This window comes from Eretmochelys imbricata, chromosome 6 (assembly GCF_965152235.1).
Source record: "Eretmochelys imbricata isolate rEreImb1 chromosome 6, rEreImb1.hap1, whole genome shotgun sequence".
Lineage (NCBI taxonomy): Eukaryota > Metazoa > Chordata > Testudines > Cheloniidae > Eretmochelys > Eretmochelys imbricata.
Window position 1 is genome coordinate 109,204,968 of NC_135577.1, and position 23,737 is coordinate 109,228,704.

The 23,737-nt window shown below is 39.4% G+C and overlaps 1 protein-coding gene across 2 annotated transcripts in view; it reads left to right on the forward strand.

Moving 5' to 3' along the window:
• Positions 1–21,819, forward strand: part of EML1 (EMAP like 1) — a 138,575-nt gene extending 116,756 nt beyond the window's left edge. For both annotated transcript variants that reach the window (XM_077820475.1, XM_077820476.1), the window contains 10 exons: positions 338–492; positions 3,000–3,125; positions 3,434–3,565; positions 12,377–12,444; positions 14,843–14,931; positions 15,418–15,515; positions 15,638–15,725; positions 15,910–16,005; positions 21,268–21,398; positions 21,694–21,819. In XM_077820475.1, coding sequence (XP_077676601.1) covers positions 338–492; positions 3,000–3,125; positions 3,434–3,565; positions 12,377–12,444; positions 14,843–14,931; positions 15,418–15,515; positions 15,638–15,725; positions 15,910–16,005; positions 21,268–21,398; positions 21,694–21,819 — 1,109 coding nt within the window. The remainder of the gene's footprint in view (positions 1–337; positions 493–2,999; positions 3,126–3,433; positions 3,566–12,376; positions 12,445–14,842; positions 14,932–15,417; positions 15,516–15,637; positions 15,726–15,909; positions 16,006–21,267; positions 21,399–21,693) is intronic.
• Positions 21,820–23,737: the final 1,918 nt, after the last annotated feature.

Here is a 23,737-nt window from a genome sequence, read left to right on the forward strand (position 1 = left end):
CAAACAAACAATATCAGTTCCTTAACTTATATTGGCCTCTCACTTTTTTAAGAAGTAAGGATTGCTTAAAAAAAAGTTGGTTGGAAAATGCAAGTTTAAATAATGGAATTGTTAATATTTTCTCCTTGTTGTTCACAATCATTGTGATTCTCAGTTGCAAGTAAAACCTGTAAGTCAATGTAGTTGGGTTTATGCCACTAAGAGATTTACTCTTCGAGCTATGACACATATAACCATTGACTATAACTCCAGACTTGAGGGTGCAGTGAAAAATAAAGTAAAAATGATCCAATGAAATAAATATTTCAGTAATAACCTCTTTTCTCCATATGTCTAGGTACAAATAGAATAAGCTACGCACTTCAAGGAGCCCATGAGGGTGGTATTTTTGCACTTTGTATGCTGCGAGATGGTACATTGGTATCAGGAGGTGGAAAAGACAGAAAATTAATATCTTGGAATGGGAATTATCAAAAACTTCACAAGACTGAGGTGATATTACTGATCTTTAAATTTTACTTATTACTTTAAGTGGAAAATTAAAAAGAACTTTCTTATGAACAGTGCTCCCTAAATCAGTACTCTTGTTTAGGACTCCTCATTCTGTGGCAGTCCCAGTCAAATCAATAAACAGAATATGATTCTTATCATTAAAATGATACATTAACTGATTTGTTAAAGAACCTTTTTTAATTTAATACATCCGTTAGTTGGTAGGAAAGCTCCTAATGAAATTTTGCTTATATTAATTCTGCCCTTCTTTGTCAAATTATTAATAGTGACAGGCATTTTTTAATTTCAGGTTATTACAGTGCTTGGCAATAGTAAATACTACACTACTTTCACACTTTTTATTTTCCAAAACCATGATGGTGGTGATGATGGTTTTTATCACTTTCCTTGCTTGGTCTTAGTCCAGTGGTGAATTTTAACATTGTTTAACAAAAATTTCTTCAGCCATCATGTAGGAATTTGCAAATTCAAACTTTATATGGGAATAGTCCCAGTGAGTACATTTGTTACATCTGAAAAAGCAAACAAAGTTATGTGACCCTTTAGACATTGTGTAGAAAGCATGATCAAAGGAAAACTGTATATTCTGGTGGGTGAACTGTACAGTAACGCCTCACTTAACATTGTAGTTATGTTCCTGAAAAATGAGATTTTAAGCGAAATGATGTTAAGCAAATCCAATTTCCCCATAAGAATTAATGTAAATGGGGGGGTTAGGTTCCAGGGAAATTTTTTTCACCAGACAAAAGACTATATTATATATATATATATATATACACACACACACACACACACACACACACACACACACACACACACACACACACAGTATAAGTTTTAAACAAACAATTTAATACTGGTACACAGCGATGACGATTGTGAATTTTGGTTGAGGTGGTGAAGTTGAGGTGGGATATTTCGCAGGGGATGCCTTACTGCTAAATGATGAACTAGCAATTGGCTGAGCCCTCAAGCCCTCATTGTTGTTAATGTAGCCTCACACTCTACAAGGCAGCATGAATGGAGGGAGGGGAGACAGCATGGCAGACAGAGACACACACTGTGTGTGTGAGAGAGAGATGCACATTGCCCCTTTAAGTTCGCTGACCCCACTCTTAAGTACACTGCCTTTTTAAGTTAAACAGCAAGCTGGGACGGCAGCTGCTACCAGGAAGCTCCCTCCATCCTGAGCCCTGTCGTGTGTCCCCCCTACTCTATGGAAGGTGGGGTAAGCGAGGTGCAGGAGCAGGAGGGAGGGGGCCACCCTGACATTAGCCCTCCCCCCCAGCTCAGCAATCAGGAGGCTCTGGAGAGCAGCTCCAAGGCAGAGGGCAGGAGCAGCACATGGCAGTGGCGGGAGGGACAGCTGAACTGCTGGCAATTGATAGCCTGCTGGGCGGCTGCCGCACAGGGAACTTAGGGGAACGGGGAGCTGATGGGGGGCTGCCAGTCCAAGCTTTGTTCCAAGTCCCCACCAGCTAGGTGCAATGGGCTGCTCTTTTTGCAAGCAGTGGACAAAGCAGGCGGCTGCCAAATGACGTTATAAGGGAGCATTGCACAACTTTAAACAAGCATGTTCCCTAATTGATCAGCAACGTAACAACGAAACAACGTTAACCGGGACGACTTTAAGTGAGGAGTTACTGTACTAGATACTGTAGAGGCATTGCACATGCATTGGCAACTTGGGTAGTGTGTCAGTTTTCTAAATCAAGTAAGAACACCAGCTGTTGGGCTTTCCCTGACTTTGACCACTGAAAATGGTCAGACTTCCTGCTCAGATATTCTCAGTCAGTCCCCTCCATAATGTTTTTTTTTATAATGGCTTATTATTAAATCACTTATTCTATTCACATTTTCCACACTGTTGAGTTCTACGCACCCGATTGCACTGGCGTCTTCTAGGAAGCTGAAAGTTGGGTGCAATTAAAGGAGTGTACACTTACAGAAGCAATAGATGCTATACAGAACTTATGCAGAACCTGTCAGTACCTCCAAGAACAGCTTAGTGATTTTTAATTTCTTTAAAAAAGAAAAGGATTTTGTATACAAAAAGACTTGATCCAATATTAATGTTTCATAGTTTATAAAATGTGGCTGAATTAACTGCTATAAGAAACATAACGTTTTCATTTGCTGACTTGCTTGGTTTTAGTTGTGCAGATTTTTTGTCCCATTAGTGTAGATGCCTTTTTGTGTAGTATTATATAAATTACCATAGCTCTGTTGAAGTCAGTGGAGCTATGACAATTTGCACCAGCTGAGGATCTGCCCTATGGTGTCCTATATTATTTTATATTAAATTGTATAGCCCTGTATTTGATAACACTCAGAGCTGTGTGACTGCTTTAAAAAAATCTATTTGTAAGGCTGTATATCTTGAAATAAATACTTAAAAAAAAAACAAATTAACACTTGAGAAACCATTTTGTACCATCTGAGTCCATTTATCCATTTACCAGTCCATTTATCTATTATGATCACAGATTCCAGAGCAGTTTGGTCCGATAAGAACAGTAGCAGAAGGGAAAGGTGATGTTGTATTGATAGGCACTACTAGGAACTTTGTTCTGCAAGGCACTCTATCAGGAGACTTTTTTCCAATTACCCAGGTGAGCTGTTTCCTTGCAAACTAATAAAAAGCATTAATGTTTTAAAATATGTAAGTGCAATAATAGAACTTGTCTAATGTTAGGAAAATACAGAACTATTTAATTAATTTACTAGCACAGTGACTTCAGCAATAAAGAATCTGATAAAATTAGTACATATCCAAACTGAGCAGAATTTCTGAAGGCTTATTTATACAGTAAGCTAATTTTAATCATGTTAATTGGGAAAGAATTAAACTTCATTAAAGGTTCATTAACTTGGATGTTATTGTCCATCATCTGAAGAAAGTTTGTTTGTATTTGTATAGGGTCACACTGATGAGCTGTGGGGACTAGCCATCCATCCCTCTAAACCTCAGTTTTTCACTTGTGGACATGACAAACACATTACCCTCTGGGATGCTACCAGTCATCGTCCTGTCTGGAACAAAATTATAGAGGTATATACTATTAAGCTCACACTCTTCTCTTTCATGGAATAAAGGTTTTCAAATAAGTTAATTTTTTTGAAAATGTTTTTGTTAGATTATAATGGGAGGGGAAGAATCAGTGAGATAGTATATAATTTAACTTTTTGAAAATGTTTGTATAATTCTAAAACCTGTAGCAGTGTTAAGCCAAATATTCTAAACCACTGACCCTTTCTCTAACCCAAAGCTAACTTGGCTGCTGTATAATACAAAAGGTATACTGTGCTTTAGGCACTTATTTTATTCAGAAGAAAGTCACAAAACTGAAACTGGAAGACATTTGGCCTTTTATCATTTTTGAGAAGTGGCAGATGTACACAGCCTAAATAATTACTTGTCTATATGGAGCAGCAATGCACACTATGGGGGTGTGATTTCTAAAGCTCACTGACGTGTTGCACATTACTTGGTCTGTGTAGACCCTGCTACGTAATGCTAAGTGCACTAAAGAATGTTTAGTACACAGCAGCAGGACCTACACAGATCAGTTAATGCCACAACATGTTAGTGCACTTTAGAAATCACACCCCTATAGCACACATTACCCCATTGTGTAGACAAGCCCTAAGTCTTCAGGCTCATTTCTACCCTCCTCCCCTCTCTGGTATGCAACTTTTGTTATATGGATATTGAGGGAGTATATTAATGCAAGGTCTAAATTTCTTACTTGTACATATAAGTTAGGTCACCTAATTCTGCATTTGGGAACTCATATTAGTTATGTTATAATGTATCTGTTTTTGAGCACTTAAAAGAAGAAATAGGTACTGATTTAGTCCTTTTTTAATGCCTGGTATAGCTTGTTTCCTTTTCAACTATCTAGATAGATAAGATATCACTAAAGGGAGGTTAGTGCTGTTTATAGGACACAAGCTAAAGATTCTGCTCCTCAGCTATGGAAACCCACCAGTAGTCTGTATTTATAATCCTCTTTTTACAGTAAACAGTGAGTAGATTCTTCATATGAGCCATATAATGTCATGTGGTGACTTAAGCTACTTCTCAATTTTCCCTGCTTGCCCTCTTTCACAAGCCAGGGCAACTACACTTGCATTCCCCCTCCACGATCCACCTAGGGCACCCACTTAAAGATTACTGGATCCCAGCTGTCACCTTTCTTGGGCAGAGACCCATGTCTCTCTGCATTCTGACCGGGGTGGTAAGGCTGCACAGCTTTCTGATTTACACTGTGATATTCCCAGCAAGCCAGACGGCCTAAAAGGCCAGCATCTGCTCTTTGCTTTCTCTCCGAAGACTATGAACAAAGCAATTGCCAGCAGTTATAAATTACCACACAGTCCTTTATAAATGAGCACATTTATTCTTAAGGTGAAAGCATTACAGAAAAAAACATGTTAAAAACAATAAAAGAACCTACACACATGAAAAAAAAAAAGCTTACCAGAGATTACCCCAACTCCAGCCTCGGGCTCTGGGAGGTGTCAGTCCCTCAAAACCTACAACTGGGTTTTCCCTGTGATTACAAGTTCAAAACTGTCTTAGATTCAGAACCATAATGAAGGCAGGTAAAGAAGCTGTTTCTTTATACAGCTTGGAGCCTTTGATCTTGGTCTTTGGTGACCGGTAAACAGCAGACAAAGACCCTCCCCTCAGAGTGTAGCTTCAACGTGCTAGGTGTTTGCATAAATGGAGTTGGGTAATTTGCATTAACCTCTCCCTAGGGTATCCCAGGAAATCCACTTAACAGTTATTGTCCCAAAAGTCCATTTTGGCTGCAAAATTTTCAGTATGTCCTTTGAACTCCCAGCCCTCACATCACATCTTCCCCCAAAGGTTATATACAATCCCATTCCAGGACCACACGAATACGTAACCTTAAGACACTAAGGTTTTTTAGTGACATGGCAGGAAATGGCCATATCTGTAACACCTTCCATAAAGGGGAAAAGTTCAACAGTAACATATAAAGTAAATTAAAAAAATCTGGCATGGATTCTCCATCAGCCACCCAAGCTCTCAAGTGAAAACTACCCCATTAACAAAGAGCTGGTCTACACTACACAGGTCAATATAAGGCAGCTTATGTTGACTTAATTACGTCAGTGTCTACACTACAGCCTTCCTCACACCAATGTAAGGCCTGGTCTACACGGGGGGGGAGATTGATCTAAGTTACACAACTTCAGTTATTCACGTAGCTGAAGTCGACATATTTACATCTACTTACCGTGGTGTCTTCACTGCGGTTAGTCTAGTGCTGGTGCTCTCCCGTCGACTCTGTCTGCGCCTCTTGCCCTGGTGGAGTACCGGAGTTGACAGGAGAGCGCTCGGCGGATGCGATAAATCGACCCCCGCTGGATTGATTGTGGCCCCTCGATCCAGCAGGTAATGTAGACAAGCCCTAAGAGCCCTACTTCACCGACATAATAACTCCACCTCCATGAGAGACATAAGGCTTATGTTGTGTAGTTAGGGCAATGCAGTATCCCTTACATCATCAGGATGTAAAATTGACAAGAAAGCCAGGCAGCTAGAGCCCAGCTGCCCCCAGCTCTCCTGGCTATCTGGGCAGTTGGACCCCCCCTCCCAGCTGGGAACTGTGGCAAGAAGCCCCAGTGGCTTCAGAGATCGCTCCCGGGGGCAAGAAGCCCCAGGCTGCTTCCCCCGGCTCCCAAAGAGGTACGGGGAGGGGAGAAGCCCTGGGTGACTTCCCTTGCTCCCGATGGAAAATGGGGAGCAGAGGGGAGGGTCAGCCCACCAGGAGCCTGCAAGCCTGTGGGGCAGCTGGGTTCCTGGCAGGGAGCTGCCAGTGGAGCTGAGAGACTGGGCTTTCAGCTCCCCACACTGGCCTTCTTAGATCGGAGGAAGCGCTCCTGGTGAGGGCGCGCACCACTGACTCTAAGAGGGTAGTGTGGATATGCACAACTGCAGTAATTACTGCGGTGGCTGTAAGCTGACTTAATAACAGCTCGACTTACATTTCTGGTATAGACATACCCAAAAGCCCTTGAACATCTGTAACAAGTGTTAAAAGTGGTACTTTGAATACAGATTCTGTGCTTCCCTGGACCTGCAGCCTACATGTATTGGCTCTAGTCATCCTGTTCATGTACTTACTTTAGATTCAGAGCCTTTGCTTCCTTAATTATGATGAATTAGTGATTTCTGTCTGTTGCTTCTGTACTGCGTCAGCCATTCTTCAATTACACTGCACTAGATCTGTTCAAGTTTGCTAATGTGCTTTCTAGCTCCTAGTTCTTTTTAAGGCTCAGGACTGTTGTAATACATGGTCAACATCTAGTAATCCAGCAATACATTTTAGTAATTTCTAACTCTTTGGGAGACTTTAAGAGATATAGATCCTTCAGACCACCACTTCAAGCTATAACTATCACTTACTTGGCAAAAATAACTGGTCAGTATGTACCTTTGATGATTATCTGTACTGAGATATTGATCTGTCAAAAAACTGTAACACATCAACTGGCTGGAATGAAAGACCACATGTCTGGCTCCGGTGGTTCTGGAATTGAGCCCAAAAGGGAAACACGTATTTGTATGTTGCCAGTTATGCTGTAGTTCCATAATGTTCCTAGACTAGTACTAAGCGGTATCTACTGTAGACCCTTGTTTCCAGTGTGATCTGATAGGGCCCTACACATCTATCCCACCCTCCAAACAGCTGACAGCTTGAGTTTTAGAGTGGACTGTCTACAGATTCCCTGGGGTGGGGAGGGGGAAGGCAGCTGGTCTCCTTCCTCACTTTTCTCACTTTATCTGTTCCTATCCCATCCTCCTGTAATATGGAGTCACAAACTAGAAAGCAAGTGCTGAAGATCTTTTCTTATTGGCTGCTTTCCCCTTTTCATTTGTTTAACTCCTGGTATACTGGTCAGCAATCTCGATGGATTCATGTGACTAGGGAGAAAACTGAATGAGGATCTGAATAATGTACTTCACATAAGACCCTACATAACCTAGGACTGGCTCTACTACCAATGCCATCTCCATGATGTGTTACTTTTTAGTCACTTAACAATTCTACAAATAGTTGGTCTAAAGACTCTGAGATAAATTCAGACCTGTTGTTAACAGGTTTAACTCTACTGAAGCCAAAGCAGTTACACACATGTACACCAGATCTGAATTTGGCCCTCTGACTCAACTAAATCACTTTCCTACAAATGGAGCATTTATAAATTTCTTAGAGTAAATATCCCTTCAGACATACAGGAGTGCAGGAACATGTGTGGAAGCATGAACACTGACTTCCTGGCTCTTTGTGGGAAAGGATCTGCTCCCTTTTCCTTCGCAATGGAATCTGTTTTTTCCTCGACTGATGAGGAAAAACTAACAGAAGAGGCATTGCTGCTTGATAAGTTCCTATTTCATAAGCAATAATTTTTCATTAGTTCAGAAAAATGGCTTTTGTCTCTAGGTGGCTGCTGCAGAATGGCTTTGTTTTTCTGATTTTTTTTTTTTTTTTACAGTAGTATACCTTTTAAGAGATGCTACAGATGCATCCTTCTCACACTCATAAATTGTGTGGTTTTAGTTTGGTCTTCAAAAAGTCAATTTTATTACTACATGCAATTTCTCAGAGACATTGCCTGGAGACATGAAGACTTGGTTGAACAGGTGTTTTCACTTGTTGTTTCAAGGTAGCAGTTCAGTACCCAGATAGTCCCTTCATAAAGTACATGTACATTGCTGACCATGTCTGCAGTGAGGTTCTGGCCTATCCAATACTGTGATGCCAGTTTCCGGGCATGTCTTTCCCTTTGTCTAGGGTACCAGGTGCTTCACCGTGACATATTTATTTTCTTTCAAATGTTTTCTATACAACATATTAAATAATAATACTTGAATTTTGCAGATTTTCATAATGTATTGGAACTCTTCATTATACAATTGTGCATGATCACATTTGTGGTAGCCTATTTCCCCTTGTTTTTTCCTACCCCCCCCCCCCAGATGTTCTGGTTTAACTTGGATTTAAACTTGGAGAGTGGTCAGTTTGGATGAGCTATTACCAGCAGGAGAGTGAGTTTGTGTGTGTATGCGGGTGGGTTTTTGGAGGGGGGTGAGGGAGTGAGAGAACCTGGATTTGTGCAGGAAATGGCCTAACTTGATTATCATGCACATTGTGTAAAGAGTTGTCACTTTGGATGGGCTATCACCAGCAGGAGAGTGAATTTGTGTGGGGGGGTGGAGGGTGAGAAAACCTGGATTTGTGCTGGAAATGGCCTAACCTGATGATTACTTTAGATAAGCTATTACCAGCAGGACAGTGGGGTGGGAGGGGGTATTGTTTCATATTCTCTGTGTATATATAAAGTCTGCTGCAGTTTCCACGGTATGCATCTGATGAAGTGAGCTGTAGCTCACGAAAGCTCATGCTCAAATAAATTGGTTAGTCTCTAAGGTGCCACAAGTACTCCTTTTCTTTTTTCTAGACTACATAATACAGTTTAAGCTAATGAGAGTATTGACAAACATCATTTTGCATATGTTGGATCTGGTCTGATGACATGAAGAGTGTTTATTACAGCTGTGGTATGCCTCAGTTTAAAGAACATTTAACACTGAAATCTCAGCCACAGCACATCACACAGGATCCCATTCAAGTAACATACACTTGCTGAGTCACATTCACTTGGTGGAAGTTAGAATTTAGTCTGACCAAGGTCATAAGTTTTCAGATTCTCAAACCTAAATTTATGTTGGCAGGGGAAGCTTCCGCCAGGATTGGAGAGACCATATCAGCTGTTTTTACACTTGTGAGAACTAGGACACTGCAGAAAGTTTACAGTTCAGTGCCTGGGAGATAAAGACAAATTGGCCTGTACTAGATAAGCTTAGAAACAAGCCATTTAAAAAGGAGAGTGGCAGTCCAGATTTTAAAAATCAAGAGCTAATCATTGTGAGAGATAGGATGGAGACCTTCTAGGTATGACAGTGGCATTACATGTTCCCTACCTTTCTGATTATTGTATTGTTTAATGTACTTGTCTTGGAAAGAGAATTTCCAAAGATTTAAAATAAGCTTCTCTGGAGGTGGCCCTTGGAGTGGCCAAATCAAAATGACAGATACAGTACAGTTATTCTTGAGAGAGACAAAATTCTTATTGCTCACATGAAATTGTGTTGGGTTGTAACCTAGAGGCAAAAAATTAATCAATATACTTTAGGTAAAAACTTACTTACTGTGATAACGTATTTTTAAAAAGTCACGACCAATTACAAATCAAACTACCAAAACAGAGGATCCTGGAAAACCTGTTCTAAGGAAATATATGCTACAACTGGCACCTAGGCCTTTGATTTTGCATTTTGAAGAAGAATAAACTTCGGAAACAAGCTTCCTGTTGTAGTGGAGTGTGCAGGAATGTGAAGAAATAGATTTTAGTAGTCCCTTAAGAGAAGTTAAAGTTGATTTGTACTATGACCTGGGCTATTAAGATATTAACATATACCCGTCTCTGGTCTTATCAGACTTCAAACCAGACTTAAATTGATATAGAAATGGCACATAGTAATAATTTAAAAACTCTTTACATTGTGGTATAACACTAGTAAGACTTGTATACGTATAATGAAGTGGAGAGTGGATCCATGAGGTCTCTCTACATATGTATTTTTAATGTATGTCAGCATTGTATCAGTAAGTCACTGCATGTATTCAGTTGAATATATTGATGTGTGCCTCATACCTCACTCTGTGTGCCTCATACCTCACTCTGTTGAGTATAAAAATATACTTGTATTTTTATATATATATCAGTAAAAGGTTGGTGATTACTGTTAGTATATTTGAGCTGCTTGTTCTTGTTTTGAGAAAAAGATCAAATGAGAATATTAAATAGGTCTAACGTGGTGAAACGACTTAAAATTTTACTTAATATCCTTTTTTAGGACCCATTTTGAGAAAGGGGGCATTTAGAAGTCATTGTATTGATGGCGAAGGACAATAGAATATTATAACGTACCACCATAATAATCTATTGAGTAGTCTGTTAGCAAGATGAAGTTCTTCCTCAGAGCTCTCTGAAGCGCAGCAAGTTCCACTAGCTATCAAACCAGGTCCTTAACCTTCTAACCTTGTTCTGAAAAGAGACGAGTGAGGATCAATCCATGATACAGCTTAGTTTATTTTTTGCTCTCATCTCAAAAGTAAGATTAAGGGTTTGGCTAATTAAGAGTAAATGCTAGAATTAATTTAATAGTCAGACAGGCCTTTGAGGGTATAAAGCACTAAATAAATAAGTATTATTTTTCTTATTACTGGAGAGATGAAAATCCATGCTAGTCATTTTGATTTTTGAGAGAGAGGTACATTTTAACTATAACAGCAACTTAGTCTATTGAAATCAAGAACTCATAAAAATAAATCCATCTAGCCAAATTTTTATAAAGATAAGGCAGTCATCCCAATACTCTTTGCTTGATTAAAGCAGAATTTCAGCTTCTTACCTGGAGTGGATAAATCTTTCATTTGATACTATTGCCTGTTTGTGTTAGAAAGAACTATATAACAATGACTGTCTTAATACTCTTGTTACTATGGTTCACCAGCAGTGTGTTGTTGAGATTAAAATCTTTATTTAAACTCATGTTTTTTGTAAGGGAGAATTTAATACCACAGAATTTGCTCATTTGTTTGGGTCATAGGAACCTTGAAAAATTGAGCACACTTGGGCTACTATAATGATTTGACTACATAAATATAGAAACAACAGATATTAGCTACCAATATCCATATGATTTTGTTTGTAAGTTGCAAAAACATAGGTCTCTCTGCCTCTTAAAAGTAAAGAGAATCTCTTTAGAACCAGCCACCACAGGCAAGGCAATTACAGACTGATAAACCTGTTAGCAGGTCTGCCATACTCACTCCAGTATGAGCAATGACTAGAATATAAAAATATGAATAAATTATGTGGGTTTTTTGAGGTACTATTATTTTATTCCCTGTTTAGCTCTTTCATATACATGTTAATTTTGACATGACATGACAAAAATCTGCCAAAACATTTAACCACTATATGCTTCAGTTTTCTTCTCTAATCTGTAGAATTTTACAGCTCATTCTTTGTAGATTGTGACATAAAGATAGTAAGCCACTACTTACTTTTCATATTTTTCAGATATTATAATGGCAGGTGAAACATTGGGGTTCTCCAGATACATAATAACAACATAGTATCAAATATGCTTAAACATTTATGCAAATGAAAACATTGTAATATCAAAGTGAAAGACCCAGGTTCATTATTTAACTCAAACTTCCACTGACTTGTAACTGGCAGGGTATTGCAAAGATACCTTCGGTGTTGTTAGAGGTAAAGTCAGGACTTGCCACTGCAGCACTCCATGCCATGTGATATATGCAGCAGTAAAATAAACTGCTTGCTCAACCGTCAGGTAATAAACAACTACCATCTACTGATTAGACATTTATATAACTAAATTAGAACCGGGTGAATAATTTATTAAGTTAATTTTACTTCTTCCCCTTTGGGGATTTGTCGAGAAGCAACTTTTTCTCAATTTTTTTTATCTGAAATTATTTGCCAAATAGATCTTAGGTTAGACTGTGCACAAAGGAAAACAGTGTGGCACTGAATATAGGAAACACTGCATTAGGTAATTTTTAGTGGATTTCCAAATGTACTAGTTTTTTCCTCAAATATAAAAAGAGGAGTTTACTCTACACAAAGACTGCGGGGGCTTAGTTTGTTACTGAGTAAGCAATTTTAATTGTGTTTTTACTATTACTGTCTCTTGCTATAAATGTATACTTCCTTTGAAATCTTATAGGATCCAGCACAGTCTTCTGGTTTTCATCCTTCAGGGTCTGTTGTTGCAATAGGAACACTAACTGGAAGGTAAGAAGAACAAAAGCGCGGGTATCCATCAACAGTGGGTATCTGTCCATCTCACCAAATCAAAGTTGATATTCTTGTTTCTCCAACGAATCGTACCAAATTCTGCGCTCTGATGCCTATGCTCACCTCCTGTTGAATTCAACAGGAGCTGAAGGTATTGTTGGTGGTGTTTATTATTATTGTATTGCTATAGTGCCTAACAGCCTTAGTCCAGCACCCCATTGTGTTTGACACTATACACATACAGATCAAGAAAGACTATCTCTGCCCCAAAGAGCTTACAATCTAAGCATAAGACATGAGGCAGCTGATGGATGCAGTCAGACGGATGGGGGAGAACAAGGAAACAATGAGGCAGCACTGGTAGGCATGAAAAGCAGTGGTGGCAGTGCACCAGCCGCCTAACCATTCTCAGGAGTTGGTTGTTGTTGTTGTTAGCATAACAGCTAATGAGAGTTTGCAGGAGGGTTCTGAAGGATGATAATGAGGTAGCTCTGTGGATGTATATGGGGAGCTCTTCACCTCAGATGTGAGGGACAGCACAGGAGAAGACAAAAGGTGTTTGCTTGAAAATTTAACATGCTGTTTTATTATTTTTACCATAGTAATGTCCAGAGCCCCCAACCAAATTTTGGTGAAGGCCTCATTGTGCTAGGCACTGTACAAGCACATAGATAGTAAAGAGACAGTGTCTGCCAGGAGAGCTTAAAACTTAAATAGAGGAGACAGGTGAGGGAGAAAAGAAGTACTACCCCCATTGTATATAGGGAACTGTGACGCAAAATCGCATAGGGAATCAGTGGCGGAGCCTTGATTTGAACCCAGAACTCTGAAGTGCCTTAAGTACAAAACCCTCCTTTCCTTCAAGGGTACCTGAGGGCAGAATTTTGCTCCTAATATTTAAAATATTTGCACTTCATTCTAAAATACTTTTTATTTGATGACACGTGGTTTTAGTAAGTATTGAAGCAAAATTTATTTGGTTCTATGTTTCCCTTAATACAGGGGTGGGCAAACTTTTTGGGCTGAGGGCCACATCTGGGTGGGGAAATTGTATGTAAGGCCGGGGCAGTGGGTTGGGGTGCGGGAGGCAGTGCAGGGTGTGGGAGGGGGTGCAGTGTGCAGGAACGGGCTCAGGGCAAGGGATTGGGACAGAGGAGAGGTGCGGGGTATATGAGGGGGCTCAGGGAAGGGGGCTGGGGTGCAGGAGGGGTGCGGACTTCGGGAGGGAGCTCAAGGCAGGGAGTTGGGGTGCAGCAGGGGTGCAGGGTGCAGCAGGGGCCTTAGGGCAGGGAGTTGGGGGGTGGGGTGCAGGAGGGGTTCAGGCTCCAGCCCGGCGCTGCTTACCTAAAGTGGCTCCAGGGTGGCAGGCTGCATGCCTGCCCTGGCCCCATGTGGCGCCGCTCTGGGAAGTGGCCGGAACCAAGTCCCTGCACAGCCCCTGGGGTGGGGGGGAGGCACAGGGCTCCACGTGCTGCCCTTGCCATGCCTCCAGGTACCTTCCCTGAAGCTCCCATTGGCCGCGGTTCCCCTTTCCCAGCCAATGGGAGCTGCAGGGGGCGGTGCGGGGAGGCGAGGGCAATGCACAGAGCCCTCTTTTCCTCCCCAGCCCCGCCACAGGGACGTGGTGCCGGCCACTTCTGAGAGCAGCACGGGGCCTGCGGCACCACAGGGGGCAATCCCGCAGGCCGGTTCCAAAGACCTGACGGGCCGGATTCGGCCCGCGGGCCGTAGTTTGCCCACCCCTGCCTTAATATCTAAATAAAAGTGAGATGTTTTGGGAGCAGTCTTTATTTTTGATACTTAATAAACTGAAATCAGCATTGAAATGCAGATTTTCAAAGTGAAATAGTTGTAAGTATTTGTAGAAACATGTCCAGAGAACAATGTATAACAAAGCCCCAATCCACCTCATAGGAGATTTATTATGATCTAATTTTTATTTATTTAATATATAGTGGTCCTGATTCTCAGTAACACTAAGCCACCTTTTACACTTTTCTGGCCTTTAAAGTAGATATAAATGTAATTAAATTACATTTTATTAAATTAAATGTCCAAATACTGTAAAAGGGCCTTAAAGAATGTGGTCCAAGATACACGAAAGTATACATCAATCATACTTGCATATAACCAGTGACAATTTGTAAAATGATAATAAAATCTGAATGTAGACATCTGCCTCAATAGTTGATTAATATTCTGTTTATCTACTGTTGAAATGTTACTTTCAGTTGGCTACAAATAACGCAGAAAATGTCCCCTTCCTATTCTTTTCCTTTTAGTGCAAAACATATGGAAGACTGTTATTTTGACATAATGAACAGTTGATTAAAACTACTGTAGATTTGCATTCCTTACTGAGCAATTTATTGGCCTTTTTCTGTGTTTACAACAGGTGGTTTGTGTTTGACACAGAAACAAAAGATTTGGTCACTGTACACACAGATGGAAATGAACAGCTGTCTGTAATGCGTTATTCACCAGGTTTGACACACTCTACTTACTTGTTAAAAAAAGAAGTGATTGTATGCAATATAGGGTTCATTTTTAAAATTCCTCACATATATTTAAATTGGGTATAGATACATGAGTTGAAATCCAGCCTCCTGAGTCAATGGAGCCAGGATTTTACCCAGAGGCTTTAACTCTAATTTCCTGTTGTTTGCCCCTTCAGATCTTGATATTTAGCAGAAATCAGCTCTCTCACTTAGATGTGCGTGTAGTACCATGTTCAGGTTGGCTTTTTTCTCAGTTTCGTTATGAGATCTAACTTCAATATTTGCTATATAAAGCTGCTGTTTTATTTGCAGTGAATCGTATTCCATCAAACAAGGAGAAGAAGAAAATTGCTTTTTTAAAATTTATTAATAAAAGTTTTATGAACAATGCCCATTGTCCATGACACACTAGAACTTCATAGATTAGTTTAATTCTTTATTGTGGGTATAATTATAATTCACTTTTTTATAGATGGAAACTTCTTGGCGATAGGTTCCCATGACAACTGTATCTATATATATGGTATTAATGAAAATGGGAGAAAATATAGTAGAATTGGCAAATGCTCAGTAAGTGACCTCCTTACTATTTATTCACGAATAACAAATAAGCATGTATACTTTATAGTACATATTAATATACTGGGATACGCTATGTTACTGGAATTAATACAATACACTTCTTTTCATAGGGTCATTCCAGCTTCATTACTCACTTGGACTGGTCTGTTAATTCACAGTACCTTGTGTCCAATTCAGGGGACTATGAAATCTTATACTGTGAGTAACAATGGTTTTCTGTGCTTTGTGCAGAGTTGATTGTAGGATAGCTAATGAATTTTTAATTGATCATATAATCACTAGGCTGGAACATATATTTTAATTAGTTGCTACTTTTTAGCTTAAATCAACTCCCATGCAGCTTAAAAACTGAAAATGTCGTCATTTGTTTCTCTTTCTGTAGGGATCCCCTCTACTTGTAAACAAGTAGTGAGTGTTGAGGCAACTAGAGATATAGAATGGGTTACTTACACCTGTACTTTAGGATTCCATGTTTTTGGTAAGTTGTTTTTTTCTCCCTCTCACAAACTTATGATTCTTTGCTTTTCCAATTAGCTAACATTCAGACTGTCATCTTTATTTGAAACATTACTATTCAGATTTCAAAGTGCAAATATAAAACTTCTGTTGCACAATTTTTATCACCATCCGTCCTCCTATTTTGATCCAGGAGACCTCTGATTTAATATTCTTGGTAGCTTTAGATACAATTATTAATTTGCAACACAAGTGAAAACCAATCACAAGCTACCTGCTATGACAAATTACAATTGTTTTTAGAAGCCATGTTTTACAATTAGAGAATTTTCATTTATGTATTTGTATTCCTACAGCACCAAAGACCCCATTCAGGATCAAGTTCCATTGAGTTAAGTGCTGTATAAACAGTGTACAATCCAGTCCCATTGTACACGGTTCTTTACAAACAGTGACAGTCCCTGCCCCAAAGAGCTGATAGTGTAAATTGAGACATTCATAAGAAGTGAGTGAAATGAACAAAAAGAGAAAGGAAAAGGAGGACAAATTCAATAAAAATAAGGTGTTCCAGTTCCAGACGGTTTTGGTTTGTTTCATTGATTTGGGGGTTGTAATTTTTTTTTTACATATAAACAAAATAAACCCCTATGATCAACCATCATTGGTGGTTGACTGCTTTCTTGTAGGCCTCAAAGAACAGGTTTGTTTTGAGGAGGGATTTGAAGGAGAAGAAGGTACTTGCCTCACAGATTAATTCAGGGAGGGCATTCTGCATGTAAGGGGCAGCATGGAAGAAGTCATTGAGACGGTTGTTGGAGAATTCGATAAATGAGGACAGTTATCATTGGAGCTGAGGAAGTGGTAGAATAACACAATAAGAGATAAGTGTGTACAAACAGGAGGGGTAAAGTTGTGAAGGGTCTTAAAAGGTGAGGACAAGATACTGAACTTGGTATGATGACACAGGAAACCAGTGCAAAGATTTAAAAAAAAAAAAAAAGTGATGTGATCAGAGCAACAGGCAAGAAAGATTATCCTCGCAGCCAAGTTTTGAATGGAACAGAGTGGGTAACATGCTGGAGAGAGACCCAGAAAAGGGAAGAGATTGCAGCCAAGAGCCTGAACTAGAGTTTTAGAACAGTGACAGAAAGAAAATGTTGAATTTTGGAAACATCATGGAAGAAGTGGCTAGATTTGGATATGCATTTGACATGCAGGTCTAGAGAGAAGACCGAGTCAAAGATGACTGGCTGTGTATTATTCTGAGATGACAAAATTATTCGCTCTGCATGGACAGCCGCCACATATATTTCAGCTTCTTAGGGCTAGGCTTTGAGAGTCCCTGACACTGTTAGGGTATGTCTACACTACGAAATTACTCCAATTTTACAGAAGTCGATTTTTGGGAACAGATTGTATAAAGTCAAGTGCATGTGTCCACACTAAGCACATTAATTTGGCGGTGTGCATGGCAAGCGTCGACATTCCGAGCGGTGCACTGTGGGTAGCTATCCAAAATGGGGCCAAAAATTTGTCGCAGGTTATGGGTAAATGTCGTCAGTCAACCCTCCCTCTGTGAAAGCAAAGGCAGACCATCATTTCGCGCCCTTTTCCCTGGATTGCCCAAGCAGACGCCATAGCACGGCAAGCATGAAGCCCGTTCAGCTCACCGCAGCAGTTATGACCATTGTAAACACGTTGCGCATTATCATGCACTTTATGTAGAACCAGAACCTGAAAAACCAGGCAAGGAAGCAATGGCAGCGCGGTGACAAGAGTGATGAGGACATGGACACAGATTTCTCTAAAACCGTGGTCCCCGGCAATTTGGAGATCCTGGTGTTAATGGGGCAGGCTTATGCCATGGAATGCCAATTCTGGGCCCGGGAAACAAGCACAGACTGGTGGGACCGCATAGTGTTGCAGGTTTTGGACCAGTGGCTCCGAAACTTTTGCATGCGTAAGGGCACTTTCATGGAACTTTGTGACTTGCATTCCTCTGCCCTGAAGCGCAAGAATACCAAGATGAGAGCAGCCCTCACAGTTGAGAAGCAAGTGGTAATAGCCCTGTGGAAGTTTGCAAAGCCAGACAGCTACCAGTCAGTCGGTAATCAATTTGGAGTGGGCAAAGCTACTGTGGGGGTTGCTGTGATGCAAGTAGCCAACACAATCATTGAGCTGCTGCTATCAAAGGTAGTGACTCTGGGAAATGTGCTGGTCATACTAGATGGCTTTGCTGCAATGAGATTCCTTAACTGTGGTGGGGCTATAGACGGAACGCATATCCCTATCTTGGGACCGGACCACCAGGGCAGCCAGTACATAAGCCACAAGGGGTACTTTTCAGTGGTGCTGCAAGCACTGGTGGATCACAAGGGACATTTCACCAACATCAACTTGGGATGGCCAGGAAAGGTTCATGACACTCGCGTCTTCAGGAACTCTGGTCTGTTTAAAAGGCTGCAGGAAGGGATTTACTTCCCAGACCAGAAAATAACTGTTGGGAATGTTGAAATGCCTATAGTTATCCTTGGGGACCCAGCCTACCCCTTCATGCCCTAGCTCATGAAGCCGTACACAGGCACCCTGGACAGTAGTAAGGAGCTGTTCAACTATAGGCTGATCAAGTGCAGAATGGTGGTAGAATCTGCATTTGGACGTTTAAAGGGTCGCTGGCACAGTTTACTGACTTGCTCAGACCTCAGCAAAACCAGTATTCCCATTGTTATTGCTGCTTGCTGTGTGCTCCACAATCTCTGTGAGAGTAAGGGGGAGACGTTTATGGCGGGGTGGGAGGTTGAGGCAAATTGCCCGGCTGCTGAATACGCGCAGCCAGACACCAGGGCGATTAGAAGAGCACAGCAGGAAGTGCTGTGCATCAGAGAAGCTTTGAAAGCCAGTTTCATGACTGGCCAGTGTACCGTGTGACACTTCTGTTTGTTTCTCCTTGATGAAAACACGCCCCCTTGGTTGACTCTAATTCCCTGTAAGCCACCCACCCTCCCTGCTTCGATCACAGCTTGTCACTATCATTTAAAAACAATGTATTCTTTATTAATTGATTATAAAAATAGGGAGATAACTCACAAGGTATGCCGCGTGGGGTGTGCGAGGAAGGTAGGAGGGAAGGAAAAGGCCACTTCAAAACTTGTTGAATGACAGCCTTTTGTTGCTTGGGCTGTCCACTGGGATGGAATGGTTGGGTGCCCGGAGCCTCCCCGCACCACGTTTTTGGGCATCTGGGTGAGGAGGCTATTGGGAGGAGGGAGGGCAGTTAAACAGCGGCGATTTTAAGAGACCTTTATGTCGACCAAAATGGCTTCGTTGTGTGGATGGGTGCAGGGTTAATTCAATTTAACGCTGCTAAATTCGACATAAACCCGCAGTGTAGACCAGGCCTTAGTGTTTTAGGTCCAGATTTTTAAAGCTATTTAGGTGTTGCTGCGCTCAGCATTGCAACAGCTAACTGATTTAGGAGCCTCAACTGTTGATGAAATGTAGGCTAAGTGCCTAAATCCTTTTTGAAAATGAGATTGAGGCTCCTATATCAGTTAGGTGTTACGATGCTGAGTGCAACAATGGCTAAATAGCTTTAAAAATCTGAGCCTTGGTGCTTAGCTTCAAAGGCTCGTATATTCCGAAATGATGCATATTTTAAAATGAGGATTCTCTAAGTAATAGTTGTATATATCAGCGTTGTAGAAATCATCTGCTGCCTTTTTCATGTATCTCAACAAATGATAACTGTGTTCCCCCCACTTAACTCCATTGGTTGCCAGTTCACTTCAGGATTTGATTCAAAACTGCCATCTATGGTTTTTATACTATAGTTCCTCCATTAACTCTATCCAGCCTGTCTTACAGACTCTCCTCCCCTTAGCTAGCTCTCTATCTTAATATAGTTTTGACTCTGTTGGTGCAAAAGCTTTCTCTCTGTCAGTACTAGCATCTAGAACAGCTTTTCTCTACTTCTTAACTTAATTTCTTTAACCTCGTTCATAATTTTATCCCAGAAGAAAGTACATTTGTTTTTCCTTTGCATATGTCTCTTTATTTATTTTTTACATCGTGATCATGCAAAGGGATATTCCAGCACAGAGTCTCATTGAAGTCAATTGAATTTGGGGGATCAGTATTTTCCTTTGTTATTATATTGTTTACATTAATCCTTTCAACTGTTTTGGGAGAGTTTGTGTAAAAGATGCTATACAGAATAAAATGTATATCAGTGATTAAAAACATGAAACCACTTCCTTTCCGTATATCTGAAGTCATTGCAGATTTATAAGTGGGGGGGGGGGGAGGAATTGCTCTTAAACACTGAATGTCATAATAATTTAATGCTCAACAAAACAAAAAACCACCCCTGACTACAACATTGGACTCTCTCAAATGATTAAGCAACCTCTGTGCTGAGTAGGGGAGTAGATCAAATCTAAAGTACAAAAAACATTAAAAAACTTAAGCAGCAAATAGCTATACACAATGCTGTATAAAAAGAAAATTTAATTTTCCATAACCTGTTTTATTATATTTTTACAGCACACAAAAGCATGCAAGTGTTTTACAGACCAAACACAAAAACCGTATCCTTCCCCTGAAGAACTTACAATCTAATTTTAGAGGTGACATAATATGTGAGACCAACAAGCAATAGGGGACTGGGATGAGGAAGAAGGGTTATCGTAACAAAAGCATGTGATAATTCAGTTATAACAAGCTCAAATCTTCTTGATCGTTCATTAGTCACTTTATTATTATTTTTAATGGTATAATTCTTGTAAACACCACAGGTGGGGTTTTAGGATGAATTTGAGTGAGGAGAACCTGGTGGCTGTACCTTTTTAAAAAGCCTCCTATCTGTGAACTATATAAGAAGTCATTCATTATCTGTAAGTTGTGGAGAAGGGAAGGGGAAAAGCAGTAGTTTAAAATTGTACCTCCTGTTGTTGTCTCTTATGTACACATATATTATGATATAATACCTGAAGGCTCACAGCTGAGGCCCCAGTTCAGCAAAACACTGCTTACATCCTCCTTGTTCAGCACAGGACTATTGCATGTGCTTCATTGCCATTCAGATTTTGGGTCTTATGCACATGTTTAAAGTTAAGTATTTGGTTTTCTGAGTCAGAGCCTGAATCACTAGTAATTTTGAGGGATTTGGAGGTTGGTTGATTTTAAACAGGTGGCCTCTTCATTAATGTCATAACAAAAAATTTAGCTAACATTTCTGTTCTGTATGTGTAGCAGAAATATTAAATTAGTCACTACATGTTTTCAGGTGTATGGCCAGAAGGTTCAGATGGAACAGACATCAATGCTGTCTGTCGATCACATGAGAGAAAACTGCTATCAACAGGGGATGATTTTGGCAAAGTACATCTCTTCTCTTATCCGTGTTCACAATTTAGGGTAAGATATTTACTTTAATAGAGTACAATCTTGCAAACCTTTACAAACATGGGAAATTTTGTTCCTCTGTTGTCAAAAAACCCAACGTTAAATCAACGGGACTACTTATATGTGTAAGTGTGGATTGGCACTTTAATATAGAAGTCTGAATTTTAAAATAATCTGACTTCATTGATAGAAATAAGGTGACAATTTTATTTAATTGTAGTTTGAATGCTATACATAATTAAATATTTGTTACAGTAATGTATATTATTTATCTGCAGTAATAACATCCTGTATTGATATTTTCCAGGCTCCAAGCCATGTGTATGGTGGACATAGTAGTCATGTAACTAATGTAGATTTTCTGTGTGAAGACACCCATCTCATCTCCACAGGTGGAAAAGATACAAGTATTATGCAGTGGCGAGTCATTTAGAGGAAACATCGGTGTGAACACACACAGTCATGAGATGACCATGCACAGAAGTTCTGTACAAACTGTATATTTAAAACTTAAACAGTACATTTGCAGTTTAGCCTGGTCACTGTGATTCTGTTTAAAAATTCTTACAGACCTCAGGAAAATTAAGCCCTGTGCTGGTTATCTTACTCAGTTTAGTGATTCATTAGGTATCACTCCTAAAGAATGAGCTATATTTTTCTTTTGTTGTACAATATATGCAGCAGTACAAGTTTAATATAAAAAAATGTGGCTTGAAAGTTTTCAATACAGTGATATCAGCGGAACTGGTGACTATCTTAACTGTTTTCTACAAACTCTACTAAAATGGTCACAAAAATGCCTTTCAGAATACTGTATATACATGCTTAATTGTCTCACTGTCTACACTTTGTACTGTATATCTACCTATTTAGAAAAATCTATGGCAACATTGAGGTTTCTGATGGATGGTGATGAATTCATACTAAAGGAATAACCCAAGCTAGAAGACACAGAATAATTAACATGTTACATATGAAAATGTGAATGTTAGAATTCAGTAATTTGCATTTTCTTGAGAATAACAAATCTTTAAATTCCACCACTGAGGAACTGCATTCTCTTTCAAATCAGCAGGTTATACTCCAATTTAACTTGAATATCTCAAAAGGGTTTAAAGATGTTTATCTAGTTCAGGTATTCAGTGTAAGCTTAAATTAAAAAAATCTTTTTTACTTGTACATGAACAACTGCTTATCAAAAACAAAAAGCAAAACTTGACCACATCCCCACTATTGGTTAATATATTTAACTAATATGTATATTAATCAGCATGATGCTATATTGTACATGTATAAGATTTTAGCAGTTCATTATAAATGGTAAGGCAATCTAGGCTTTACTTTTTTATGCTTATGGATATTGTATATTTGTATTTTAAGACCAAGTAGACCAAGTCTAAAGATATCTTTTAAAATGTACCATAAACCTGCAGAGGGAAAAGGAAGCATTGGAAGCCTACATGAAATATTAATGTGTAACTTCTGGCCCCTGTGTTTTGTGCATGGATGGATATTTATAGTATGACATAAGATTGTGTTTTGCAATGAAGTAATAGTGGAGGTGGTATAAAATGGTTAAGAAGGCCTTATCAATTTTGATTGTGAAACAGATTGAAATTTATTGTTTATCTTGAGGAATGTATCTAAAGAATTTAAAAGAGCAGAATAATAAGCAGACTCTGAAAAGTTAATATTAAAGTTTTGCTTGTAATGGACAGTAAACATTTTAATTCTCTGAACTCTAAAACACTGGTTGTTTGTTTAGAGTGGTTAAATGAAATGGAATCAATGAATTTTGAAACCTTTTTTATTACATTGCCGCCTGCTATACTGAAAGTGCAGGACAATAATAAATCATGTATTAAAGTGCTTTGTTTTGATGTATCCTTCCTGTGCAATTTAACATAAATTCATTTCTATATTAAAGCTTTACTGTGATCTGCTTTCACTTAATGGGATACATTTTTAAATTCCAAACCAGATGTGAAAAGATTGTTGGGGAATGAAATCTGAGTTTTTGTGTATGTAATTATTTGCATACCTATAGAGGATGCTTTTGAAGATTTGACCAATACTGTGTTCATATAAGGTGAAAGTCAAGAGGACCAGGATTTCAACCTACAAGTTTATTTATTGATTCTAACTGCTTAATACAACAAAACATTTCAAAGTTCTGCTGTTTATTTCTGTACTTTCCTTATATTGTGGAAGAGAGATGTTTTTCATACAGTAAATTATGAATTTAAAGATATGAACTTAAAAGGAATATCATCCCACAGTGGGGAAGATGGTCTTTATATGCAAACTTTACAGATGATCCATATACATGCTTAAGTTCTGTACTCTAATTA